Below are 22,139 nucleotides of genomic sequence, written 5' to 3' on the forward strand. Positions count from 1 at the left end.
AGGGGGAGTGGGAGAGGGAGAAGCAGGCTTCCTGCTGAGCAGAGCCCGACGTGGGGCTCGATCCCAGGACCCTGGGATTGTGACCTGAGCCGCAGGCAGACTAACTGAGCCACCCAGGCGCCCCTAACATATTGATGGTTTAGTTTAGCTTGGGTAACTAATCTAGTGACTAACCTTACTCTGGTAGGCGTAAGGCTAAAAATATCTCATGAATAAGAAGTATCTCATGAATAAGAACTCTGATTAGAGTTCTTTCCGGTTGCTTTTTTCCCCCTCCCTACTGCTTTCCCATATACTTGCTCCAGCCCTATTCTGTAGTCATCTTTGCATTTCAGTTCACTGGTATGAAATAATATCACCCTGTTACTGACTCAGAATACACTTCAGTCCTCCAGTTCATACACATTCAGTCCTATTCAGTCATTGTTGGGTCCATCTTAGGTTTGAAATTAGATTGCATTCAGTGTGATTAAAATATATCTTTGAATAAAATGGCTTATTATATATAATTATGGCCACAAAAAGCAGTATGTTCTTTTTCTTTTCTTTTTTTTTTTTTGGTGAAGGGTCCTGGGGGGAGGGCAGAGGGAGAGGGAGAGAATCTGAAGCAGGCTTTATGCGCAGTGCGGAGCCCTGTGCAGGGCTTGATATCACAACCCTGAGGTCATGACCTGAGCAGAAATCAAGAGTCAGATGGTTAACCAACTGAACCACCCAGGCGCCCCAAAAGCAGTATGTTATTTTTCAAATCATTTAATATTTGTAACTTGAATATTAATGTCCAGGTATTCTTGCTTTCTCTCTTGACAGATTATAAGAGAAAATAGTATCTCTCTCAGTGAAATTGAATTGCCTTGCTCAGAGGATTTGAATTTGGAAACTTTGTCGTAAGTCAGGAAATATGTAAATCAAATGAGCTAACGTAGCATCTCTCATGGATAAATAGAAATATACTATGTGGGAAAAGTGCTGTCCTTGATTTGAGTAATTCTGAATCCCCCATGTTTCTAACTGTTGCTTATCAGATGCTCACAGAGTTGATTTTTTCGTTGTTTTCTGTTTAGGTCTCTGAAGTGTAGAGCTCTTGCCCTCAAAAAACAGTGTCAGAGATTTAACTTGTACATATTCCTCTTTTATCCTTTTCATTAAAAAATTTGGCAGTTATTTTAAAAAATTATCTTCTTGCTGTGTGTGAAACATGCAATCAAGAGGCACACTTTATCAGTAGGGCTACATGGTCCTTCTGCTGAAGAAATCTGCTGATGGAATAGAGGCACAGTTGAGCATTCCCAGAAGAATACAAACTAGTTTTGAGAACAGGAATATTTATTATTTTTGCCCCCAGAAAATAGTAATAATGAATTTTAAAGCAAAATAATGGCAGTTTTAAATTTCTTGTAATCTGTTTTCAGGCAAGCACATGTCTACATAATTGCAGGAGCCTGTTTGTCTCTGGGTTTTCGATTTGCTGGCTCAGAAAACTTATCAGCATTTAATTGTTTGGTAAGAAGGATACTAGTTTACTCTGTTCTCTTTTTTAAAGTGTTGATATGCTTCTTTTAACCTCAGACTTTTTTCTTTTGTTTTTCCAGCATAAATTTGCAAAAGATTTTATGACTTATTTGTCTGCACCTAATGCTTCTGTAGTAAGTCTTTTTATGATCATTCTCCTTGGGAATAAAATTGAACTTAAAGAAAATTCACTGATAATTCAGTTACTTATGTGTTGTTAAGTATCTCTACAGTTTGTTTGAATTTAGAATGGGAGATTTGAAGTTTTGACTCATCTTTGTTTTTGTGTTCTGAGGTATTAATTAGGTGGAAGTATGCTGACCCTTGAAGGATGTACAGGTCTCTAATTCTTGTGATAGCAAAAACCATATCCTTCATGGATTGTCATACCCTATGCCACTCTGTCTCAGGACTGATTATTGGTAACTGCTTTTTTAAAAAAAAAAATTAGCGCTTAGTAAAAATGCAATTCCTTTTGAGGCATTGCTGCTCTAATGACAGGAGATTGTAAGATTTTATTTCGTGATAAAACCACACAGATTTGTGCAACATTATGTATAATATGAGAAAACTGGAAAATCAAGAAGTCTGAAAGTAGGTACATTTGATTATTGGGTATCTGGACATTGTTGTACAATGGAGCTATCAAACTTGTGTAAGAGTTTTTATGAGTAAAGATTGTTTATATATAATAGATTTAAAAAGTTAAAAATACCATGTATAATAATACCTCAATTTCATTTGAAAAAAAATTCATAAGATACAGGAAAAGATTTAGGGAAAGGCCAAAATATTTATGGCAGTTCTCTTTGGGTGTTAGTATTCCAAGGAATTGTTATTTCCTTTTGATATTTATTTTCTGAATTTTCTACATAACTTAAATATCATAATCAGAGAAAATTTTTGTTTTTACAGATTTTTTAAAGTTGTATTTATAGTCTAATACTGCAGTTGTAGTATGTCGTCTTTTTTGCATTTCCAGACAGGTCCTTACAACCTAGAAACCTGCCTGAGTGTGGTGCTGCTCTCTCTTGCCATGGTAATGGCTGGCTCGGGGAACCTAAAGGTTTTGCAGCTTTGTCGCTTCTTACACATGAAAACAGGTGGTGAAATGAACTATGGTTTCCACTTAGCCCATCACATGGCCCTTGGACTTCTCTTTCTGGGAGGAGGAAGGTAAATGAATATATATTTTCTGTTTAATGAAACGATCTCATGAACAAGATCTATAAGTGATTTATTTTGGTTTTGAAGATACTTGAAAATTTTTGATCCTGCCTCTCTATTAGCATATTGGGGAGCATTGTTACACTTTAAAAGGGCTTTTTTTTTTAAGTTTAGCCATCAGTTTATGCCTTGCTTAGTAGAGTTACCATCCTCGCTGTATATTTGCAGAAGAGTTGGTACTCAGTTCTTCAGTGCATCACCTCTTGTTCCCCACTGTTTAATGACTTTGACCTTCTACTGAACTACTCTCTCATAAAGGTTATGAACAGTATTGGTCATCAAGTCCTGAGAGTTTCTTAGTTTTCCCTTTCTTTGCTCTCGTTCCAGCATCTGTCATTCCTGACCACCTCATCTTTTTATAAGACTTCCCTGTAGACTACCATGTAGAAAAGAACTCAGAATACCTGTCTCTAGCCCTGCTATGCCTCTCCTGTTAACTGTTACTTCACTTCTACCCAAAGATAATCACTATTTAGTCTCCTAACACCTTGGACTGGCTTTGCCTGTTTTTGAAATTCAAATGGAATCATACACTGTGTATTATTTCATACTTACAGTTGACCCATGACCAGCATGGTTTGAACTGTGTAGGTCCACTTACACACTGTTGTTTTGGTCAAACACAGTACAGTCCTCTAAATATATTTTGTCTTCCTTAATTTTCCTAGTATTTTCTTTTCTATAGCTTACTTTATTATAAGAGTACACCATATAGTACATATAACATACAAAATATGTGTTTATCTACTGTTTATGTTACCGGTAAGGCTTCCAGTCAACAGTAGGCTATTAGTTAAGCTTTGGGGAAGTCATAAGTTATTCATAGACTTTTGACTGTGCAGGGTGATTGGTACCTCTAACCCTGACATTGTTCAGGGGTCAGCTGTACTTCTTTAGCTCAACATTATTTGAAATTCATCTGTGTGGCATGTAGCAATGATCTATGCCTGTTTCTTGCTGTTGAATTCCATTGTATGATTATACCACAGTTATCGATCTACTCTGCTTGTGATGGCTGTGTTGTTTCTAGTTTGGGGCTGTTATGAATTTTTTTTTTTTTTTAAAGATTTTATTTATTTATTTGACAGAGAGAGATAGCGAGAGCAGGAACACAAGCAGGGGGAGTGGGAGAGGGAGAAGCAGGCTTCCCGCCGAGCAGGGAGCCCGATGTGGGACTCGATCCCAGGACCCTGGGATCATGACCTGAGCCGAAGGCAGACGCTTAACGACTGAGCCACCCAGGCGCCCTGTTATGAATATTCTTGTGCATGTCTTTGATTTTGTTGTATATAGATCTATGTGTGGATCTGTGAGTGTGTATGTATGCTTAACTTCTGTAGATAATACCGTCGGTGCTCCAAATATACCCATCGGTGTTGTATGCCGTTCCAGTTGCTCCCCATCCTTCTCAACACTTGTTTTATTGTTAGTCTTTTTAATTTTGCCATCTGGTAGTAGTTGTGGTTTTAGTTTCCATTTCTCTGAATAATGATATTTAGCACCTTTTATATCCTTAATGCCTAACTGGGAATCTCCTTTTGTGATGTCTGAGTCTCCTGCTACCCATTTTCATATTGGCTTATTTATGTAAAAATTTTATTTGTGGGGGCACCTGGGTGGCTCAGTCGTTAAGCGTCTGCCTTCAGCTCAGGTCATGGTCCCAGGGTCCTGGGATCGAGCCCCGCATCGGGCTCCCCACTCCGTGGGAAGCCTGCTTCTCCCTCTCCCACTCCCCCTGCTTGTGTTCCCTCTCTCGCTGTGTCTCTCTCTGTCAAATAAATAAATAAAATTAAAAAAAAAATTTTATTTGTGGTAATATACACATAACATAAAATTTATTTTCTTAATCATCTCTGAATGTGCAGTTCAGTAGTAGTAAGTGTATTCACCAATCGCCAGAATTTTTCACCTTGCAGAATTGAAGTTCTGTCCCCTTTAAACAACAGCTCCTTCTTGCCCCCTTCTCCCAGCCTCTGACAGTATCTGTTCTACTCTCTGTTTCTATTCGTCTCTGACCGTTCTGTATTGGTTTATCATTATAATCCTGAACCCTTTGTCACTCTTACGTGTTGTACTTACCTTGTCCTGCTGTGTGGTTCACCTTTTAACTCTCTTAATGGTGTCTTTTGATGAACAAAGTTATTAACATTTTTCTTTTATGGTTTGTACGTTTTGTCCTTCTGATGAAATATTTCCTTACCCCCCGCCCCCAAATGAAGATACTCTCTTTATTTTTTACAAGTTTTTTAGCTTTTCCATTCACATTTAGATATAAAATCTATCTGTACCTGATTTTTCTGTATGATTTTTTGATAATTGATGCCCCACTATTATTGAAAAGTTTATCTTTTCTCCACTGTTCTGCAATACCATTTTTAGTATAAATTAAGTGTCCATATACGTACATTTATTTCTGGGCCATTCTGTTCAGCTGGTCTAGTTTTCTATACTTGCATAGTACCACAGCCTTAATAATTGTAGCTTTGTAATAAGTCTTGATGTTAGGTAGAATAAATCTTCCAAACTGGGATTTCTTCTTCAAAAGTGTGTTTTTCTGTTCTTGGCTCCTTGAATTTTTGTGTAAAAATTGGAATTTGTGTATGATTTTCCACACTAAATGACCTGATAAGATACTGATGAGAATTGCATTGAGTCTATATATTGGTTTGGGAGGAATTGAAATCTGTTATAATATTGAGTCTTTCAATCTGTGAATATGGTGTATTGTTTCATTTATTTAACTTTAGTTTATGTGACCTTGGTCAACTGATAGAATTTCTACAAGTCATATAGTTTTATTTTCCTCTCTTCTGTAAGACTGAATTAAATATTGGAGCTCACCTTTCTAGAAGTATAAAAAGTAAGGATTATCAGAAAGGTGTGCTTTCTCTTTTAACAGGTTTTGTACAATTGTTCTTTCTTTCATTCAGTATTTTATTTATTTTGATAGAGAGACAGTGAGAGAGGGAACACAAGCAGGGGGAGTGGGAGAGGGAGAAGCAGGCTTCCCGCAGAGCAGGGAGCCTGATGCGGGGCTTGATCCCAGGACCCTGGGATCATGACCTGAGCCGAAGGTAGACGCTTAATGACTGAGCCATCCAGGTGCCCCAAATTGTTCTTTCTTTAATTGTTTAGAATTAAGAATGGTTAAGGAAATCTTAATATGAAAATTCTTCTTATTTATGATTTTTGAAAACTTATTTTCCTTTCCAAATAAACCCCTGCATCTCTCTTGTTCTTGTACTCTTTTTTTTTAAATTTCAATTCCAGTGTACTCAATCTTATTCAATCTTATTTTTCATTGTTTTATACTGTGACCGTATTTCCTCTGCTTTCATAGTGAGTAGATTTTCTCCTACTCTGCTCTGCTTTTCTAATGATTCCTGGTCTTTAAATGGTTATGTGTACTCTGTGACAACATTTAAATTTCTCATTGCATAACCATATCCTATGTTTAATCCAAAATTTCTAACAATATCTAACGTTTATCTTTGGATTTTGGTTTTGTTGAAATGGTAAAGAGACAATGGCCTATTTTATGCACATGTGAAAATAGATGTATTTCCTTACATAAATTTTGAAATCTCTTCTTCCTAATTCCTTAAGTATGTGTATATATGATAAATGCTAAGTTCTTGCTTGATACCTTAATTATTAAAATAGATAAAGACTTGGGGATATGTGTGTGTGTGTGTGCATGTGAATGTATATAATAAAATATATATCTGTACTGGTTATCTGCAACAGTGGTTTTATGTGATGTCTGGTACTATTTTTATTTCAAAATATTTGTAAGAAAAACGTTAGAACTTTAGAGTAATCTGCTTGTTTGCCATGCAGAGTTTGAGCAACAGTAAAATAATATAAGGAAAATCTCAAAAGATTTTATTAAGAGTATCGAGCCCCGCATCGGGCTCCCTGCTCGGCGGGGAGTCTGCTTCTCCCTCCCCCACTCCCCCTGTTTGTGTTCCCTCTCTCACTGTGTCTCTCTCTGTCAAATAAATAAATAAAATCTTAAAAAAAAAGAAAGAGTATGTGGCTTTTATAAAAATAAGTTTATCACATTGATAAGAAAAAAAGCTATTTGTACTTGGAGGAATAGTTGTTTATACATTCATTGTAACTTTTTATGATAACTTATACCTTTTTCATTTAGTCCATCATTTTAAGGAAATGCTCAGGCTTTACAGAAACAAAAAAGTTTGAGATACACCCAGTTACAAACCCTGTATTTTTAGAAGTGAGGGTTGTTATTGTCTAAGGAGGTATGTATAGAACTGGAGAAGTGGTGTCCTTCATACATGACTTTGTCAGTATCTGTAATCTCTAGGATTGCATTCATGGTCCTCACTACTGTGATATTTTTGGTTAAAAAACCATGTTTATTAATTCAGGTTTTGGAAGTTAGTATCTATGAGATGTTGCTTCTGCTTTCATTAGTAGATGATCTTGAAGTGGCTTAAAGACTCACTGAAAAGTGACACGTTGGTAGCATTGACACACTTGTATCTATCAAGGCATTTCATCAGTGGGCCCTTGCCACAGTTCTCCAATTTCCTGATTCTCAAGAAGGCCTTGGAAGTTTGCATAGTATAATAACGTCTTTACCTCCTGCATTTGTTTCACAGGTACTCTTTGAGTACGTCAAACTCTTCAATTGCAGCTCTTCTCTGTGCCCTTTACCCGCACTTCCCAGCTCACAGCACTGACAACCGGTGAGTCTAGTGATTCTGTCTTCAATGTGATCTTTCGTAAGGTCTCCAAGGGGTAATTTGATGATGATTTGGTTCCATGGATTCATTTCCAAATTAGTTTATTCTCTTTTTGGACTAAGTTATCTTCCTGACTAAATCTTTTAAAATGTCTCTCTAAGTATTAGACCAAAAGAGAACTTTGTACATCTGATGAACTGAAGGATCAGTCTTCCACCATTTTTTAATCAGTAGAACTGCTGTGAACCCAGAAGTGGGCCAAACAGGGTTATCGTTAGGGAAAAATTCATCAAACAAAAGATAGTAGCCAACAGAAGCAAGATGATATGTTTTATACTATAATTGTTTAATTCTAAGAGAGAAATTGATCTGATTTAGTGGCAGTGTCTATATGAATTCCCTTTTTCCCTCTTTTACATAAATGCTGAGAAGTTTTATATAAATGAAATAGAAGGGACACGAAAAGCAAAATGCAGCCAAGAATCAGAGACAACTTAGAAGTGGCAGTGAGCCCTGGAACCTCAAACACATAGGAAAGGTGTGATTGTATAGAAGTTCTGCATTTGAGAGCACAAACAACCATCAGCACTGCAGTCTCCCCAGTAGTTTCAGGCAGAGCTGATTCCTACTGCATGTGGAGGAGGGGGAGAAAATAGCTTCTATGTTCCCGTGACATCCGAGGTGACCAGTGTGTTCAACTCATCTCTCAAGAGAAGCATCAAGAGATGGAGCAGTAACAGAGTAACTAAGCTGTCACGCTCTAGTGTAATGTAGTTTAAAATAGTAATAATAAACGAAAGTTAGCTCTTTATAAAAGTGGCCTGATTTGACATCCAAATTCTGATGATAGATGGAGCACAAGCATATTCTTCTTAAATTAATGCAACTCTTACAAGTGGTCTCTTGCTTGTCAGTTTAGGAGAGACATTTTGAGTTGTTAAAGTCAGTAATTAGTGGTTAGGGTACAACAAAGAGCCACACTTTCATATTGCTGGGAGGATCATTTGATTTAGCTATTTTAAACAAACTAATTTGGTGAGCACCAAGAGCCTTTATGTAACTGATAAATATCTTTTTTTTTTCTGGCCGTGATTGCTTTTAATTTTTTTTTTTAAACAGGAACAGATCTACACCTTTATTTATTTATTTATTTATTTTTCAGTAAGGTTAAATCCTTGAGGGGTACAACATCACACAGATTCTGTGGCCAGTGGCTTTAGCAGGAAGGTTGCTTTGGAATTTGGCATGAACCATGCCACTGTTTCCATGAGCATCAGTTACTTTTTCTCAGATTACTCTGGTTTTGTTCAGTTTGCCACCAGGAGTCACTGTGTCATTCTTTGCTTTGTACATCTAAGCATATCTCTTGCCTAGATAGAATTCAGTTTCATTTCAAGCATAAACACTTTCAATTTTAAGGAGAGCTGTGTGCTCCTCTGGTTCTGGAGACCCTGCTTATAGCCAGCAAAAATGGCCTTGGAACACAGCCTTCTAGACACATTTGTCATTTTAGGAGTCCTCTTCTCAGTAGGCCCCACTTATTTGCACCCAGAGTTCAGCAGCAGGAGCCCCCCTCTGCTTTTAATTCTAATTAATTTATAGGAAAGGGTAGGTTTGGGTGGGAAGAGGGAGGCTATTGCTGTAACTAAACTTTAAAAAGAAAAATTTGAAGTCTCATTTTATCCTTTTATGGCATCTTAAAATGTAAAAACTTTTTGTGTCTAAATGCTAAAATATAAATTTTAAAGTTAAAAAAATTTTTTTTTTTTTAAAAACCCAGAAAAGCACACACACAGAAAGAAAAACTTCATAATCTCCCCCATTAGTTTTCGGTGTCCTTAGATCCCAGGTGTGTGTGTGTATTTGTGTACAGGGATGCATATGTAGAAGAGCTTTCCTTCTCCCTACCAACCCTTAAGTCAGAAAAACAAAGAATAGAAATAAGTCCCTTGGAAGGTAAAAAGGTGCCTGTGTGGGGCATTAAAGGATTATTTGAGAACTGATTTTATAAGTGTTGAATTTATCAGTAAATATTTTCATGTTAAGATAATTTTTACCTCATCTATAAAACCTCTTAACTGTGAAAATGCAAGTAAAGAATTCTTGAGTCAAGGATCATGTGTCTATAATTTTTTAAAGAGAAACTCTCCATCAGTTTTTAGTTGAATCTCATCATCTTCCTTCAGGATTGCTGTCATGGGAAGATAGCAACCCCAGCTTCTGTCATGGTTGTGGAGCTCACGCCGTCGGCACCTGCTTGTTACCTCCTCTCTGTGTTTTCTGTGAACAGGTATCATCTCCAGGCTCTGCGGCACCTGTATGTGCTGGCTGCAGAACCAAGGCTTCTAGTGCCTGTGGATGTGGACACAAACATGCCCTGCTATGCCCTTTTAGAAGTTACCTATAAGGTAATTCTTTCCTCCCCTCATTTATTTGTAATTTTGTTACCACTCATACATCTTTGCAGGTCAAAATATTTAAAAAATGTCCTTTAAAAGATGACAGAGTGAATTAATCTCTTATAAAAATTGAAGCTTCTAAAGTTCTTGTACATCCTGCCAGGCCATTTGGGCTCATTTGTAGTTTATGAGGGTAATATTGTAGAAGTCATGAGCTGCTCTTTTGTCCCTAGAGCCTATAGTTTGAAAATGTCCTTGTTCACTAAAGTGTTCTAAAGAATGAGTTGAGTTAAAACTATTCCTAGATTTGTGTGCAGAGTGCTTTAAGATCATGTATTTGATGAGAGATCCTTGATTTAGATGTACAGATTATAAGTCATGTATCCTTCATTCAGAATATTATTAAGTACCCTCTGTGCGTCAAAACTATGCAGAGGCTCTGGGGTATAAAAATTACATCATTGTATTCCTTAAGGACTCCTGTCCATTGGGTAGCCAGCCATGGGTGCAGTCAGAGTAGAGTGGGGGGGTATGTGTAGAATGCAGGGGAACTGAGGAGAAATGCCCCCTCCAGCTGTTGAGGGTTGGGGAAGTTGTCATGGTAGACACAATGTTTGGGCTGAGATTTGCCAGCTGAGCAGAGGCACATTCCCAGAAGACCATATGTGCAAAAACCTAGAGGCCTCAGAAGTACAGATATGTACTGCTAGCGTGTGAGGTGGTATAAGAGGATGCAGGCCCTGCAAAGGATTGTAGACTTTGCTCTTAAGACTGGATACCAGAGAGCATTTAATGCCATTTGACCATCTGTGTAGAAACTGTGGGGAGAGAGAAGAAGTACAGAGTGGAGGTATTTCTTCTTTGTAGCTTCCCCTAACTACATAGTGAATTGTGGCTGTTCTTTTACGTTTGTAAAGGGTACTCAGTGGTATGAACAAACCAAAGAAGAATTGATGGCTCCTACCCTTCTTCCAGAACTCCACCTGTTAAAGCAGGTAAGTGGGATGTGATTTAGGGAGATCTGTGCAAGAGGTTAATTCAGCCAGGATAGTATAGCATCAAAGGTAGCCAAGTAAAAGCCTATGCTTTCTCAGTGTTCTATAGGAAATAGGAAAGCAGCCCCAGGAGGAATTGTCATGAGGAACAGAGAAGGTCTGTACTTGCCGATCTTTACTGAGAGGTTGGATGGCTGTAGAACTTGATTCATGTACATTTTTATGTAGAAATGAAGCTTGTTAACTTTTCAGTGTTTCTTTCCAGCCTATTTATTTTTATTTCCTCTGAGAAACGTGGGTTTCATTTTGTCAAACTAGCACTTTTTTAGCATTCGGTCGACTGTGTTCACATTTATCTTGGCAGATTAAAGTAAAAGGCCCACGATACTGGGAACTGCTCATAGATTTAAGCAAGGGAACACAACACTTGAAGTAAGTATACTGAATTTCTTAGATGTATCTGTGAAGTGAATAGAAGTATATGGGAAGGTAGAAATTGCGGATTATTATCTAGAATGTTTCCTTGTCATCCTTTGATCTCATACAGGACAGTAGAGTATATATTGAATAAAGTGGTCTGTAACTTTGAAACAGAGTTTGTATTAGAAAATGAGTTTTAGTTGTTTTTTTTTTTTAAATATTTTATTTATTTATTTGACATGGGGTGGGAGTGGGGAGAGAGCAAGCATAAGCAGGGGGAGCGGCAGGCAGAAGGAGAAGCAGGCTCCCCGCTGAGGAAGGAGCCCGATGTGGGGCTCGATCACAGGACCCTGGGATCACTACTCGAGCCGAAGGCAGATGCTTAACTAACTGAGCCACCCAGGTGCCTGAGTTTTAGTTTAGAAGACAAACCCTAATAGTTATATTTATTCATTGAAAAACTTGTAGTGACCTGAGTTGGTACAGTAATGGAATTATCTGTTGGAGCAGTAATGAAAATCAGTGTAAGAAAGTAAGGCTGGGGGGAGCCTGGGTGGCTCAGTTGGTTAAGTGTCTGCCTTCAGCTCAGGTCATGATCTCAGGGTCCTGGGGTCAGGCTCCGCGTTGGGCTCCCTGCTCAGCGGGAAGCCTGCTTCTCTCTCTCTCTCCCTCTGCCTGCTGCTTCCCCTGCTTGTGCTGTGTGTGTGTGTGTGTGTGTGTGTGTGTCAAATAAATGAACAAAATCTTTAAAAAAGGGGGGAATAAGGCTGGCGTGTATGTCCGTCTACAAAGGGAACTTTATAACAAATGATGTTTATCAGACCACATCTTTGTATCTTTTTATTATTGTTTTGTCAAATTGTTCTCATAAAATTAAGATTATGATAGATTGCTTTTGGGTGGAAATAGTCATATATAAGTAATTCTTGAACAGAGTCTTAATTTTATACCTTAAGTAGTGTGTAAATTAAGTCTTTAAATTTCTAGAAAGTTTAACAAGCACATAAGAATTTTTATAGTTTGGTCCCAATTTATATTTCCCTTAAACTATCTATATGATAGCTGTTTTCTATATTGTTATTTGCAGCATTTTTTTTCTGCTGCAAACCAATCAATAGATATTTAGTACCTCCAGTAGATAGAGGATAAAAGGAATATGAAAAAGTGTTAGATAAAAGCCTTTGAAGCACACACTTGAACAGGTAGAGCACCTTTTTACTTAACTAAGTTCTGTGAACCTAGACACCAAAGAAAAGTAGAACTTTATTTTGGCTTTCTCATAGGGACTGATTTAATTTTAGACACAGTAAATAATCATATACCCTACTGGAAAATGATAAAGACTTCATCTCATGTGAACAAGGTGTTGGGAGACACTATGTTTCCAGCCGAGAACTACAAATAACACCTCACATAAAATTCATTCTTGTTTTTTTTTTCAGATCAATCCTTTCTAAGGATGGAGTTCTGTATGTTAAGCTCAGAGCAGGTCAGCTCTCCTATAAGGAAGATCCAATGGGGTGGCAAAGTTTGTTGGCCCAGACTGTGGCCAACAGGAACTCTGAAGCTCGGGCTTTCAAGGTAGTATTGATTGGTTAAAAACTGAAGGATGAGATGGAATAATTACAAATCCCACTAGCCCATCCAAAGCATGTACTTCTGTGATAACATTTATGGTACCATTTAGGTGAATCTGCTCTCTCATCACTGCAAATTATAAAGACTGCATAACCTTGGATCTGTTTCCTGTTTTATGTAGCAACTATAATAAAATACGGGCCATCTGCCAGAACTCTAAGGATGACTTACATTTAGCAGTAGGGACAATATATCTTAACATTGTAAAAACATTTAGTTTAATAATTTTACTTATTAATCTTCAAATCTGTTAAAATTTGCTTAATTCATGGCAGAAATAGAAGATTTTTACAAGGTAGCACTAATTAGTTTCTTTTTTAAACCCTCCATTTGTTGGTTAAATCTTGGTGAGGATAAAATGATGACAGATTTATTTTATCAGTTTATTATCCTCATAGTACTTGACTGCTAATTCAAGAGTATTTTGAATGAAAAAGTACTTAAAGTAAGAGTGTAATGAAACCATCTCATTTCTATCGCGGTCAGTACATATTTTACTCTACACTTTAGAACTCAAATAAGTTTCCCACACTAGAAATATGTTCCATAAACTAACATTAAAATTTCTCAGTTTAAGTACAGTTTTCAGGAATTCCATGTGCAACGGTGCTTCTGCTGAAGATACATTGAGTGGCAGTGTAAAGTGGTCAGGACCTCTAGAGGGTGTGGTAGAGGCAAAAATGTGGCCAGTGGACTGGCTAAGTGGTGGCCAGCGGACTGAATTAGCACCTTTTGTTTTTCCACATAAGGAGATAGCATTTATTTTAATTTAACTCACATTTCATTTTGGACCAATTACTTATGACTGAGCCTTTATATTAGTTCCCAGGGTTTAAATAGATGTAGTTGACATCAGTAAATTTTGTTTGGCAGTATTTGATAGGATGTCTGTGAAATAGTTTTGAAGGACTTTTGGGTACGGTTTAACTTAAGCACCATTGCTTGTATAAATTAGAGCCCATCTCAAAGACCCTAATCTAATTTGTAAAGAAAATAGAGAAGTTTATACTTGATTTTGAATTGGGAAATTACATAAAGATTAAGACATCTCAGTTTCCTGCTTCAAGGGAATTCAGAAGTAAAATATAAACCTCAATGGAAAATGGTAATACTTTTGTATTCCATATATTCCATGTTCCATTTTCTCGAACCGTGAGTGTTAATCTTTTTTTTCCCCAATTTTTTTTATTGCGGTAAAATACACACAAAATTTGCTGTTGTAACCCTTTTTAAGTGTATGGTTCAGTGACATTAAGTCCATTTATATTGTGCAATCATCATCACCATCCATCTGTAGGACTCTTTGATCTTAACAAAACTGAACCTCTGTACCCATTCAACAGCAACTCCTGTTCCTACTTCCTCAGAGCCCCAGGTGCCCACCATTCTGCTTTCTGTTTCTGAATTTGATTATTCTAGGATCCTCATATAAGTGGAATCATACAGTATTTACCTTTTAGTGAGTGGCTTATTTGAATGGTAGTCTTTTTTTCTTACCTTTTCAGTAGCAGTTCTAGTTTCTTAATTGTTTTTCAGTTAGTTAATGAGGGAGAGGTGAAAGCCTTTTGGGGGCAAGTTGTGTAAGCAAGACCTATTTATTATTGGCCTTTTGATAAATCAGTAGCTCATGTTTGGCTTGTGCTAAAAAGCGTCCTGTAACTTCTCAGCAGAACAGGTTGGTGAAGCTCTAGCAAGTTTGTACAGCCTTGGGCTTTATGGGAACATTGTGTGAAAACAGTGAGGTAGAGTTCTTAAAACTGCATATACTACAATTTGAGCAGTAAGGAAAATAACTTCTAATATCTCACTTATATTTGTTGCTGTTGTTTATTTTTTTAGCCAGAAACAATTTCAGCATTCACTTCTGATCCAGCACTTCTGTCATTTGCTGAATATTTCTGCAAACCAACTGTGAATATGGGTCAGGTATGTATCATATATTTTGCTCAGCTGCCAGACTACAATTTGTTCTTACATTTATCTGTGGACACCACCAAAAAACCCTGTAATATCCATACCTATCTTTGAGGTTGATGACGTGCCTTGGGTACATTGGATGATTTTTGCTTGGCAAATGCAGATTTTTCATAGTCTAAAACTGTTAAATTCAGTAACTCCCTACCTTGATAGAAGAAACAACTTAAAATTTCTAAGATGTTAATTTCAGTAGGTGATATTTTCTTATGTGCATTCTTGTACTGATTGATATTTTCAGTGTTTACTATCTCTTATTTTTACATAATTTTATTGTTTTCTCTGCATTTTATAACTTTTTTTCTATTGGTCATAAAACTGTTGTTCTCTTCAGGATTCAAAGGGTGCCCAGCAGATCTTTTATTTAATCCAAAGCTTGGATGTAGGAATTTGATATCTGGGATTGATGGCCTGTTGCCTATAAGTGTGTGTAGCTCCAGGAAAATATCAGGCTCTCCAAAAGGCATTTTCCTTGTTTCTAGAAGTAGGATTATGATAGAACCTACCTTATGTTGTTGTTTTGAGGGTTAAGTGAGACAATTGTAACCCCTTTAACTTACTGAATCTTGACTATTTTTTAGACATTTTGCTCAGTATTTTATTTAATTTTCTTATTGGATTCCGACTCTGAGGGTAGGTACTTTATCATTCCAGGTTTACAGGTGAGGAAACTGCCACTCAGATATCACATGCCTAAGATCACACAGCTAGTAAGGGCTGGGCATGCATTCAGGGCTGCAGGTCTCTGATGAAGTCCGTGCCTGCCCTTAAGCCTAGCTGGATTTGGTTGTGCTGTCTCCTCCATACCTGTTCTGCTCAGTGTTTGTACTGCATCTTTGTAGATGCTGGGTTTTCTTTCTGGATCTTGCTCTTGCCAGCCTAACCCAAGGCACATCTCTGTGGTGTCCTGTCTGCTCATTTTACCCCAGCTGATCCTTCCTCTCCTCACAGCACTTATATCCATAACTGTCCCTTGGGACTTAATTTTATTATATTTTATTGATGTTTAGTGTTACATTCACTGTGATTTCATAAAGAGATACCTATTTTACCTTATATATTATTGACTGTAGAGCTTAAGAATGGGCCGTAGTAGTTGCTATACAATGTGGAATTGATTTTGGAATATACACTGATGTGCTACAAAAAGTTTCTAATTTTCCACAGAAACAGGAAATTCTGGATCTGTTTTCTTCAGTACTGTATGAATGTGTTACTCAGGAGACCCCAGAGATGTTGCCTGCATACATAGCAATGGATCAGGTATGGTTCAAAAAACAGTCCAATTCTGATGACATTTCTACTGTATTTTAAATAACATACTGAACAGTGAGGTAAGGTTCCCTGTGTGTCCATCTTTTTGGTTTCTCATTTGCTTTTAGAAATTCAGAAAAGGAAACCTTATAAAACTTGAAAGCTGTATGTATAACAAAAAAGCTTAGAACTTATAATGACAGGAATGCCCCCTGGTGGGCTGTCTTACTCTAGAGTTCCCATTCTCCCCTTTTTTTCTCTTTCCTTGACTAGCAGAGGAAGAGCACGTTCCCTCCCTTTCTCCCCTAGCATCCTCCAGTGGTCTCTTGCCTCCTTCCTGACAAAGCCTCTTCACGGAAAAGATATGCGAATGAGCAGTGAGTGAACAAACAGTGCCCTAGTGATGGCAGTAATGTGAGATTATGCCCGTGATTAAGTTTGCAAGAGGTTATAATATTAGTATATAGTGATTTAGGAAGCTAGAGTTCATTTTTTTTATTATTATGTTTTATCATTTATTATTACGTTCAGTTAGCCACTGTATAGTACATCATTAGTTTTTGATGTAGTGTTCAGTGATTCATTAGTTGCATATAACACCCAGTGCTCATCACAACATGTGCCCTCATTAATACCCATCACTGGGCTATCCCATCGCCCCACCTCCTTCCCCTCTGAGTTCATTTTTAAATTTCTCTTGTGTTATTGCTGTTTTAAAAGAACCTAAAAGTGGTAATGCAGAAAATGATGCTTAACTGCTTCCCTAAAGGATCAGACCAATTTATTCACTTTAGGTTATTAGTAATACATATGACTTTTTTTTTTAATTAACATATAATGTATTATTTGTTTCAGGTACAGGTCTGTGATTCGTCAATCTTACACAATTCACAGCGCTTACCATAGCACATACCCTCTTCAATGTCCATCATCCGGCCTTGTTTCCTGAGATTAAGAGTTTCTTATGGATTGTCTTCCTCTCTGGTTTCATCTTATTTCAGAGAAAGACAATTATCATATGCTCTCACTGATACAAGGAATTTGAGAAACAAAATATGACTTTTTAGTAGTATCATACCTTTCAGACCCAAAATTGCAGTTAAGCTAAGCCAGTAGTTTTTTAACTTGGCTTAAATTTGTATGAGGAATCTTAAAAATACAGATCTTCAAATCCCATTCTGTATCATCTCCTGAATCAGAATTTCTGGGATGAGTTCCAGGTCTGTGGTTTTAAACAATTCTTTAAGTGAGTGTGACATGATGAGTTCACAGATAAGCATGTGGGACTCAGTGTCTAAAACCAAAGGAAGTAATTCCTAATGGCAAAATAATCTCTATTGAAAAGTAGGAAAATGACATTTAGGCAGGGGAGAATTCCTCAAAACCTGAAAATCATATTTTGTTAAGTAATATTCTTATCAAAAGGCAAGTTCTAATATAACCAGATAGGCCCAGAATGGCATTATTGTCTGATATCCATCCACATGTTTTAATTGGAAAGTATGATTATGTGATATCCACACTGACATTGCTTCTCACAGGGCTTCTCCAGATAGCAGCCAAGTAATGAGTTGTTTTTCTTTTGTTGGCTCAAAGTGTTCCCTTTTTATGCTCTGAACCTTTATCCCTTCACTGTCATGAGCAGGTGTCTACAAAAGGACATCCCTGCTGGTTGCAGCCATGGTGACTTTGCAGATGGGTCCCAAGAGCAGTATTATCAGTAATATTGTTTTGCCTTCTGACCCCTGGGATCCCTGGCCATGTCATTGTACTCCACTTGGGTTTCTCAGAGGTGACTGGCTGTAGACCTAGTGGGTCTTCATTTTTCAGAGTCATTGAGCCAAGAATGAGCTCATTTGCATTTGTTGCTTTTATCCAAAAGCTGTTTATGTGGGGACCATATTGAAGAGAGTGGACATGTATCTGCACCTAGTGGAGGGTTCCTCTGTATGGCTGACTACATCAAAACATGGAATGGATTCCCCTCTGCTCTTTATTGATATATGAGCCATATTTTAAAAATCCTCTATTATACAACTCTGAGGAAGAGACCATTAGAGCAATTTCACTCTTCCTTTCACTAAGTGGACTGCTGTTCCTTTTGTCTCTTCAAGGCTATGAGAAGACTAGGAAGAAGAGAAATGTCTGAGACATCTGAACTTTGGCAGATAAAGTTGGTGTTAGAGTTTTTCAGCTCCAGGAGCCACCAGGAGCGGCTACAGAACCACCCTAAGCGTGGGCTCTTTATGAACTCTGAGTTCCTCCCTGTTGTAAAATGCACTATTGATAATACTCTGGACCAGTGGCTACAAGGTAATAATAGCATTGTGCCCAGTGCTTTTTTATTTTTTTATTTCTTTAAATTCAGTTTAGTTAACATATAGTGTATTATTAGTCTGAGGGGTAGAATTTAGTGATTCATCAGTTATATATAACACCCAGTGCTCATAACATCAAGTGCCCTCCTTGATGCCCATCACCCAATTACCCCATCCTCTCACCCACTTCCCCTCCAGCAACCCTCAGTATGTTTCCTAGAGTTAAGCATCTCTTATGGTTGTCTCCCTCTCTATTTTCATCTTATTTTATTTTTCCTTTCCTTCCCCTGAGGTCAACGGCTGTTTTCTTCCCAGTTTTTGTACCTCTGCCCTGTGTACACTGAAAACTTGATATGTGCTTAGGGTGAATGTTTGTTTTACCAGCTCTGTGAGTCAGTGGGAACCTGGGACATCATGTGACTATGGCTTGGAAGTACAGACTTGTGATTGCAGGGGAATTGTGAAGTTACTCCTAATAGTGTAGAAGTAATTGTGCCTCACATGAAGCAAATGATGGGCCTTTTGATTTTTGGAAACCTGTCTGATGTTTGATGTATGTCTGAAATTGAGTTTTAGTGAACTTCTTGCTCCTTTTGTTTTCTTCAGTTCATTCAGACATACCTGAAAGCAACCTGTTTGGGGTAAATACTAACCCTAGGAATAGCAGTAGTAATAATTCTTGATGTTTTAAAGCTGTTAGTAGTCAGTAGAACCTGCATTTGAATATGATTAAGGTAAAAACTATACTGTAATATTAGGGAATAAATTTCTGAAAAAAAAAATTAAACTGGATTGTGAGAGGTATACATGGAAAACAGCAATTTCAGACTTCTAGTGTTTGATTAACACCTACATTGTTCTATCATTTTCTCTTAGAATTTGAAAGATTGTGTAGTTTTAAAATGTTTTTAAAAATTTCAATTTTGTTCTCATTTTTTTGGGAAAAATACAAGTTATTACATAAGTTTTGATATTTTGTTTATATTCAGTTCAGCATTTGATCGCCCTATGGCAGACCTTTGCTGTTGATAAGAAGTATGTCCTTAAACCTTTGCAGAGTCTCTGATTTGTACATTTCATATCAGTAATGAAACTTTGGCAGTGACTACAGCAGTCTCTATAATAGTGCCCTGAATTACTTTTTTTCTTACTGCTCTTTAGGGCATTTGATAGTTTACAACATTGCTCTCTACCAAATTTGACTTGCTGCTGTGATTGCCAAAAATATGCATTTATTTTTTAGTGAAGAACCATCACTTTTAAATTGAGGTAAAATTGATTCCAAGTTTGCATTGGTTTTAATATAATGCATTATATTAGTTTCATGTGTATATCATCATAATTTGATATTTGTATATACAGCAAAGTGATCACCATAGTAAGTCTAGTTACAGTTACCATCCATCACCATACATTTGACTCCCTTCACCCTTTTTATCTACCTCTAGCCCCCTTCCCCTGTGATAACCACCACTCTGTTCTTTGTATCTATGAGTTTTGTATTTTAGGTTCCACATATACACGAAATCATACGGTATTTGTCTTTCTCTGTCTGACTTATCTCACTTAGCATAGTACCCTCAAGGCCCATCCACGTTATTGCAGATGGCAAGATTTCATTCGTTTATATGGCACAGTATTCCATTGTGTATATATACCATATCTTTATCCATTCATCCATTGATGAACACTTAAGTTGTTCCATATTTTGGCTGTGGTAAATAATGCTGCAACTAACTGAATATCTTTTTGATTTAGTGTTTTTGTTTTCTTTGGATAAATACCCAGCAGTGAAATTGCTGGATTATATGGTAGATCGATTTTTAATTTTTTGAGGAACCTCTGTACTGTTTTTCCTAGCATGTGCACCAGTTTGCATTCCCAACAACAGTGCAAGACAGTTCCCTTTCCTCCACATTCTCTCCAATACTTGTTATTTCCTGCCTTTTTGATAATAGCCATTCTAACAAGTGTGAGGTGATATCTCATTGTGGTTTTGATTTGCATTTCTCTGATAATTGGTGATAATGAACATCTTTCATGAGTCTGTTGGACATCTTTATGCTTTCCTTGAAAAAAAAGTCTATTTGGATTCCCTGAACATTTTTTTTAAAAGATTTTTTAATTTAATTATTTGACAGAGAGAGAGCGCAAGCAGGGGGAGCAACAGGCAGAGGGAGAAGCAGACTCCCTGTAGAGCAGGGAGCCCGATATGGGGCTCGATCCCAGGACCCAGAGATCATGACCTGAGCTGAAGGCAGACGCTTAACTGATTGAGCCACCCAGGTTCCCCTCCCTGCACATTTTTTAAAAAGATTTATTTATTTTAGAGAGAGAGAGCATGCGAGTAGGGGGAGGGGCAGAGGGAGAGAGAGAGAGACTCTTAAGCAGACTCCCTGCTGAGTGTGGAACCCCACATGGGGCTCGATCTCCTGACCCTGAGGTCACGACCTGAGCCAAAATCAAGGGTTGGATGCTTAACCAGCTGAGCTATCCAGGCACTCCCTGCACATTTTTTTTTAAAGATTTTATTTATTTATTTGACAGAGAGAGACACAGTGAGAGAGGGAACACAAGGAAGGGGGGGTTGGAGAGGGAGAAGCAGGCTTCCCGTGGAGCAGAGAGCCCGATATGGGACTCGATCCTAGGACCCTGGGACCATGACCTGAGCCGAAGGCAGTTGCTTAACGACTGAGCCACCCAGGCGCCCCCCTGCACATTTTTTTTTTTTTTTAAAGATTTTATTTATTTATTTGAGACAGAGAGAATGAGAGAGAGAGAGCACATGAGAGGGGGGAGGGTCAGAGGCAGAAGCAGGCTCCCTGCCAAGCAGGGAGCCCGATGCGGGACTCGATCCAGGGACTCCAGGATCATGACCTGAGCCGAAGGCAGTCGCTTAACCAACTGAGCCACGCAGGCGCCCCCCCCTGCACATTTTTTACTTGGATCTTTTTTTCTGTTGAGTTTGAGTTTTTTTATATATTTTGGGTATTAACCTCTTATTTAATATATGATTTGCAGATTTTTTTTTAATTTAGTAGGTTGCTTTTTCATTTTGTTGATTGTTTCCTTTGCTGTGCAGAAGCTTTTTACGTAGTCCAACTTGTTTAATTTTGCTTTTGTTGCCTTTGTTTTGGGAGTCAATTCCAAAAATTCAACACCAAAGAATGATGTCAAGGATCTTTACTTGCCTTTGTTTTTTTTCTCGGGGTTTTATGGTTTCAGGTCTCACAGGTTGTTAATCCATTTTGAGTTATTTTTGTATATAGTGTAAGATGGTCCAGTTTCATTCTTCATGTGGCTGTCCAATTTTCCCATCCCCATTTATTGAAGAGACTATCCTTTCCCCATTGTATATTCTTAACTCCTTTGTTCTAAATTAATTGACCTTACATGTCTGTGTTAGTTTCTGGGCTCTCTGTTCTGTTCCATTGATGTATGTGCATTTATGCTGATACCAACTATTTGGCTAGGACTTGCACTACTATGTTGAATTAAAGTGGCAAGAGTGGGCATCCTTGTCTTGTTCTTTGTCTTAGAAGAAAAGCTGTTAGCTATTCATAGTTGAGTATGATATTAACTATGGCTTTGTCCTGTGTGGCCTTTATTGTGTTATGTTGAGGTACATTTCTTCTATATCCACTTTGTTGAGTGTTTTTATCATAAATGGATGTTGAATTTTTTTTTTTT

The 22,139-nt window shown here is 37.6% G+C and overlaps 1 protein-coding gene across 5 annotated transcripts in view; it reads left to right on the forward strand.

Moving 5' to 3' along the window:
• Positions 1 to 22,139, forward strand: part of ANAPC1 (anaphase promoting complex subunit 1) — an 89,292-nt gene that overhangs the window by 63,694 nt on the left and 3,459 nt on the right. For all 5 annotated transcript variants that reach the window (XM_081796791.1, XM_081796788.1, XM_081796789.1 and 2 more), the window contains 12 exons: positions 811 to 887; positions 1,413 to 1,503; positions 1,593 to 1,646; positions 2,495 to 2,688; positions 7,368 to 7,454; positions 9,742 to 9,859; positions 10,768 to 10,845; positions 11,210 to 11,277; positions 12,708 to 12,846; positions 14,743 to 14,829; positions 16,045 to 16,140; positions 18,246 to 18,444. In XM_081796791.1, the coding sequence (XP_081652917.1) occupies positions 811 to 887; positions 1,413 to 1,503; positions 1,593 to 1,646; positions 2,495 to 2,688; positions 7,368 to 7,454; positions 9,742 to 9,859; positions 10,768 to 10,845; positions 11,210 to 11,277; positions 12,708 to 12,846; positions 14,743 to 14,829; positions 16,045 to 16,140; positions 18,246 to 18,444 (1,288 nt within the window). The remainder of the gene's footprint in view (positions 1 to 810; positions 888 to 1,412; positions 1,504 to 1,592; positions 1,647 to 2,494; positions 2,689 to 7,367; positions 7,455 to 9,741; positions 9,860 to 10,767; positions 10,846 to 11,209; positions 11,278 to 12,707; positions 12,847 to 14,742; positions 14,830 to 16,044; positions 16,141 to 18,245; positions 18,445 to 22,139) is intronic.

This window comes from Leptonychotes weddellii, chromosome 10, assembly GCF_054177405.1.
Source record: "Leptonychotes weddellii isolate Sample4059 chromosome 10, ASM5417740v2, whole genome shotgun sequence".
Classification (NCBI taxonomy): Eukaryota; Metazoa; Chordata; class Mammalia; order Carnivora; family Phocidae; genus Leptonychotes; species Leptonychotes weddellii.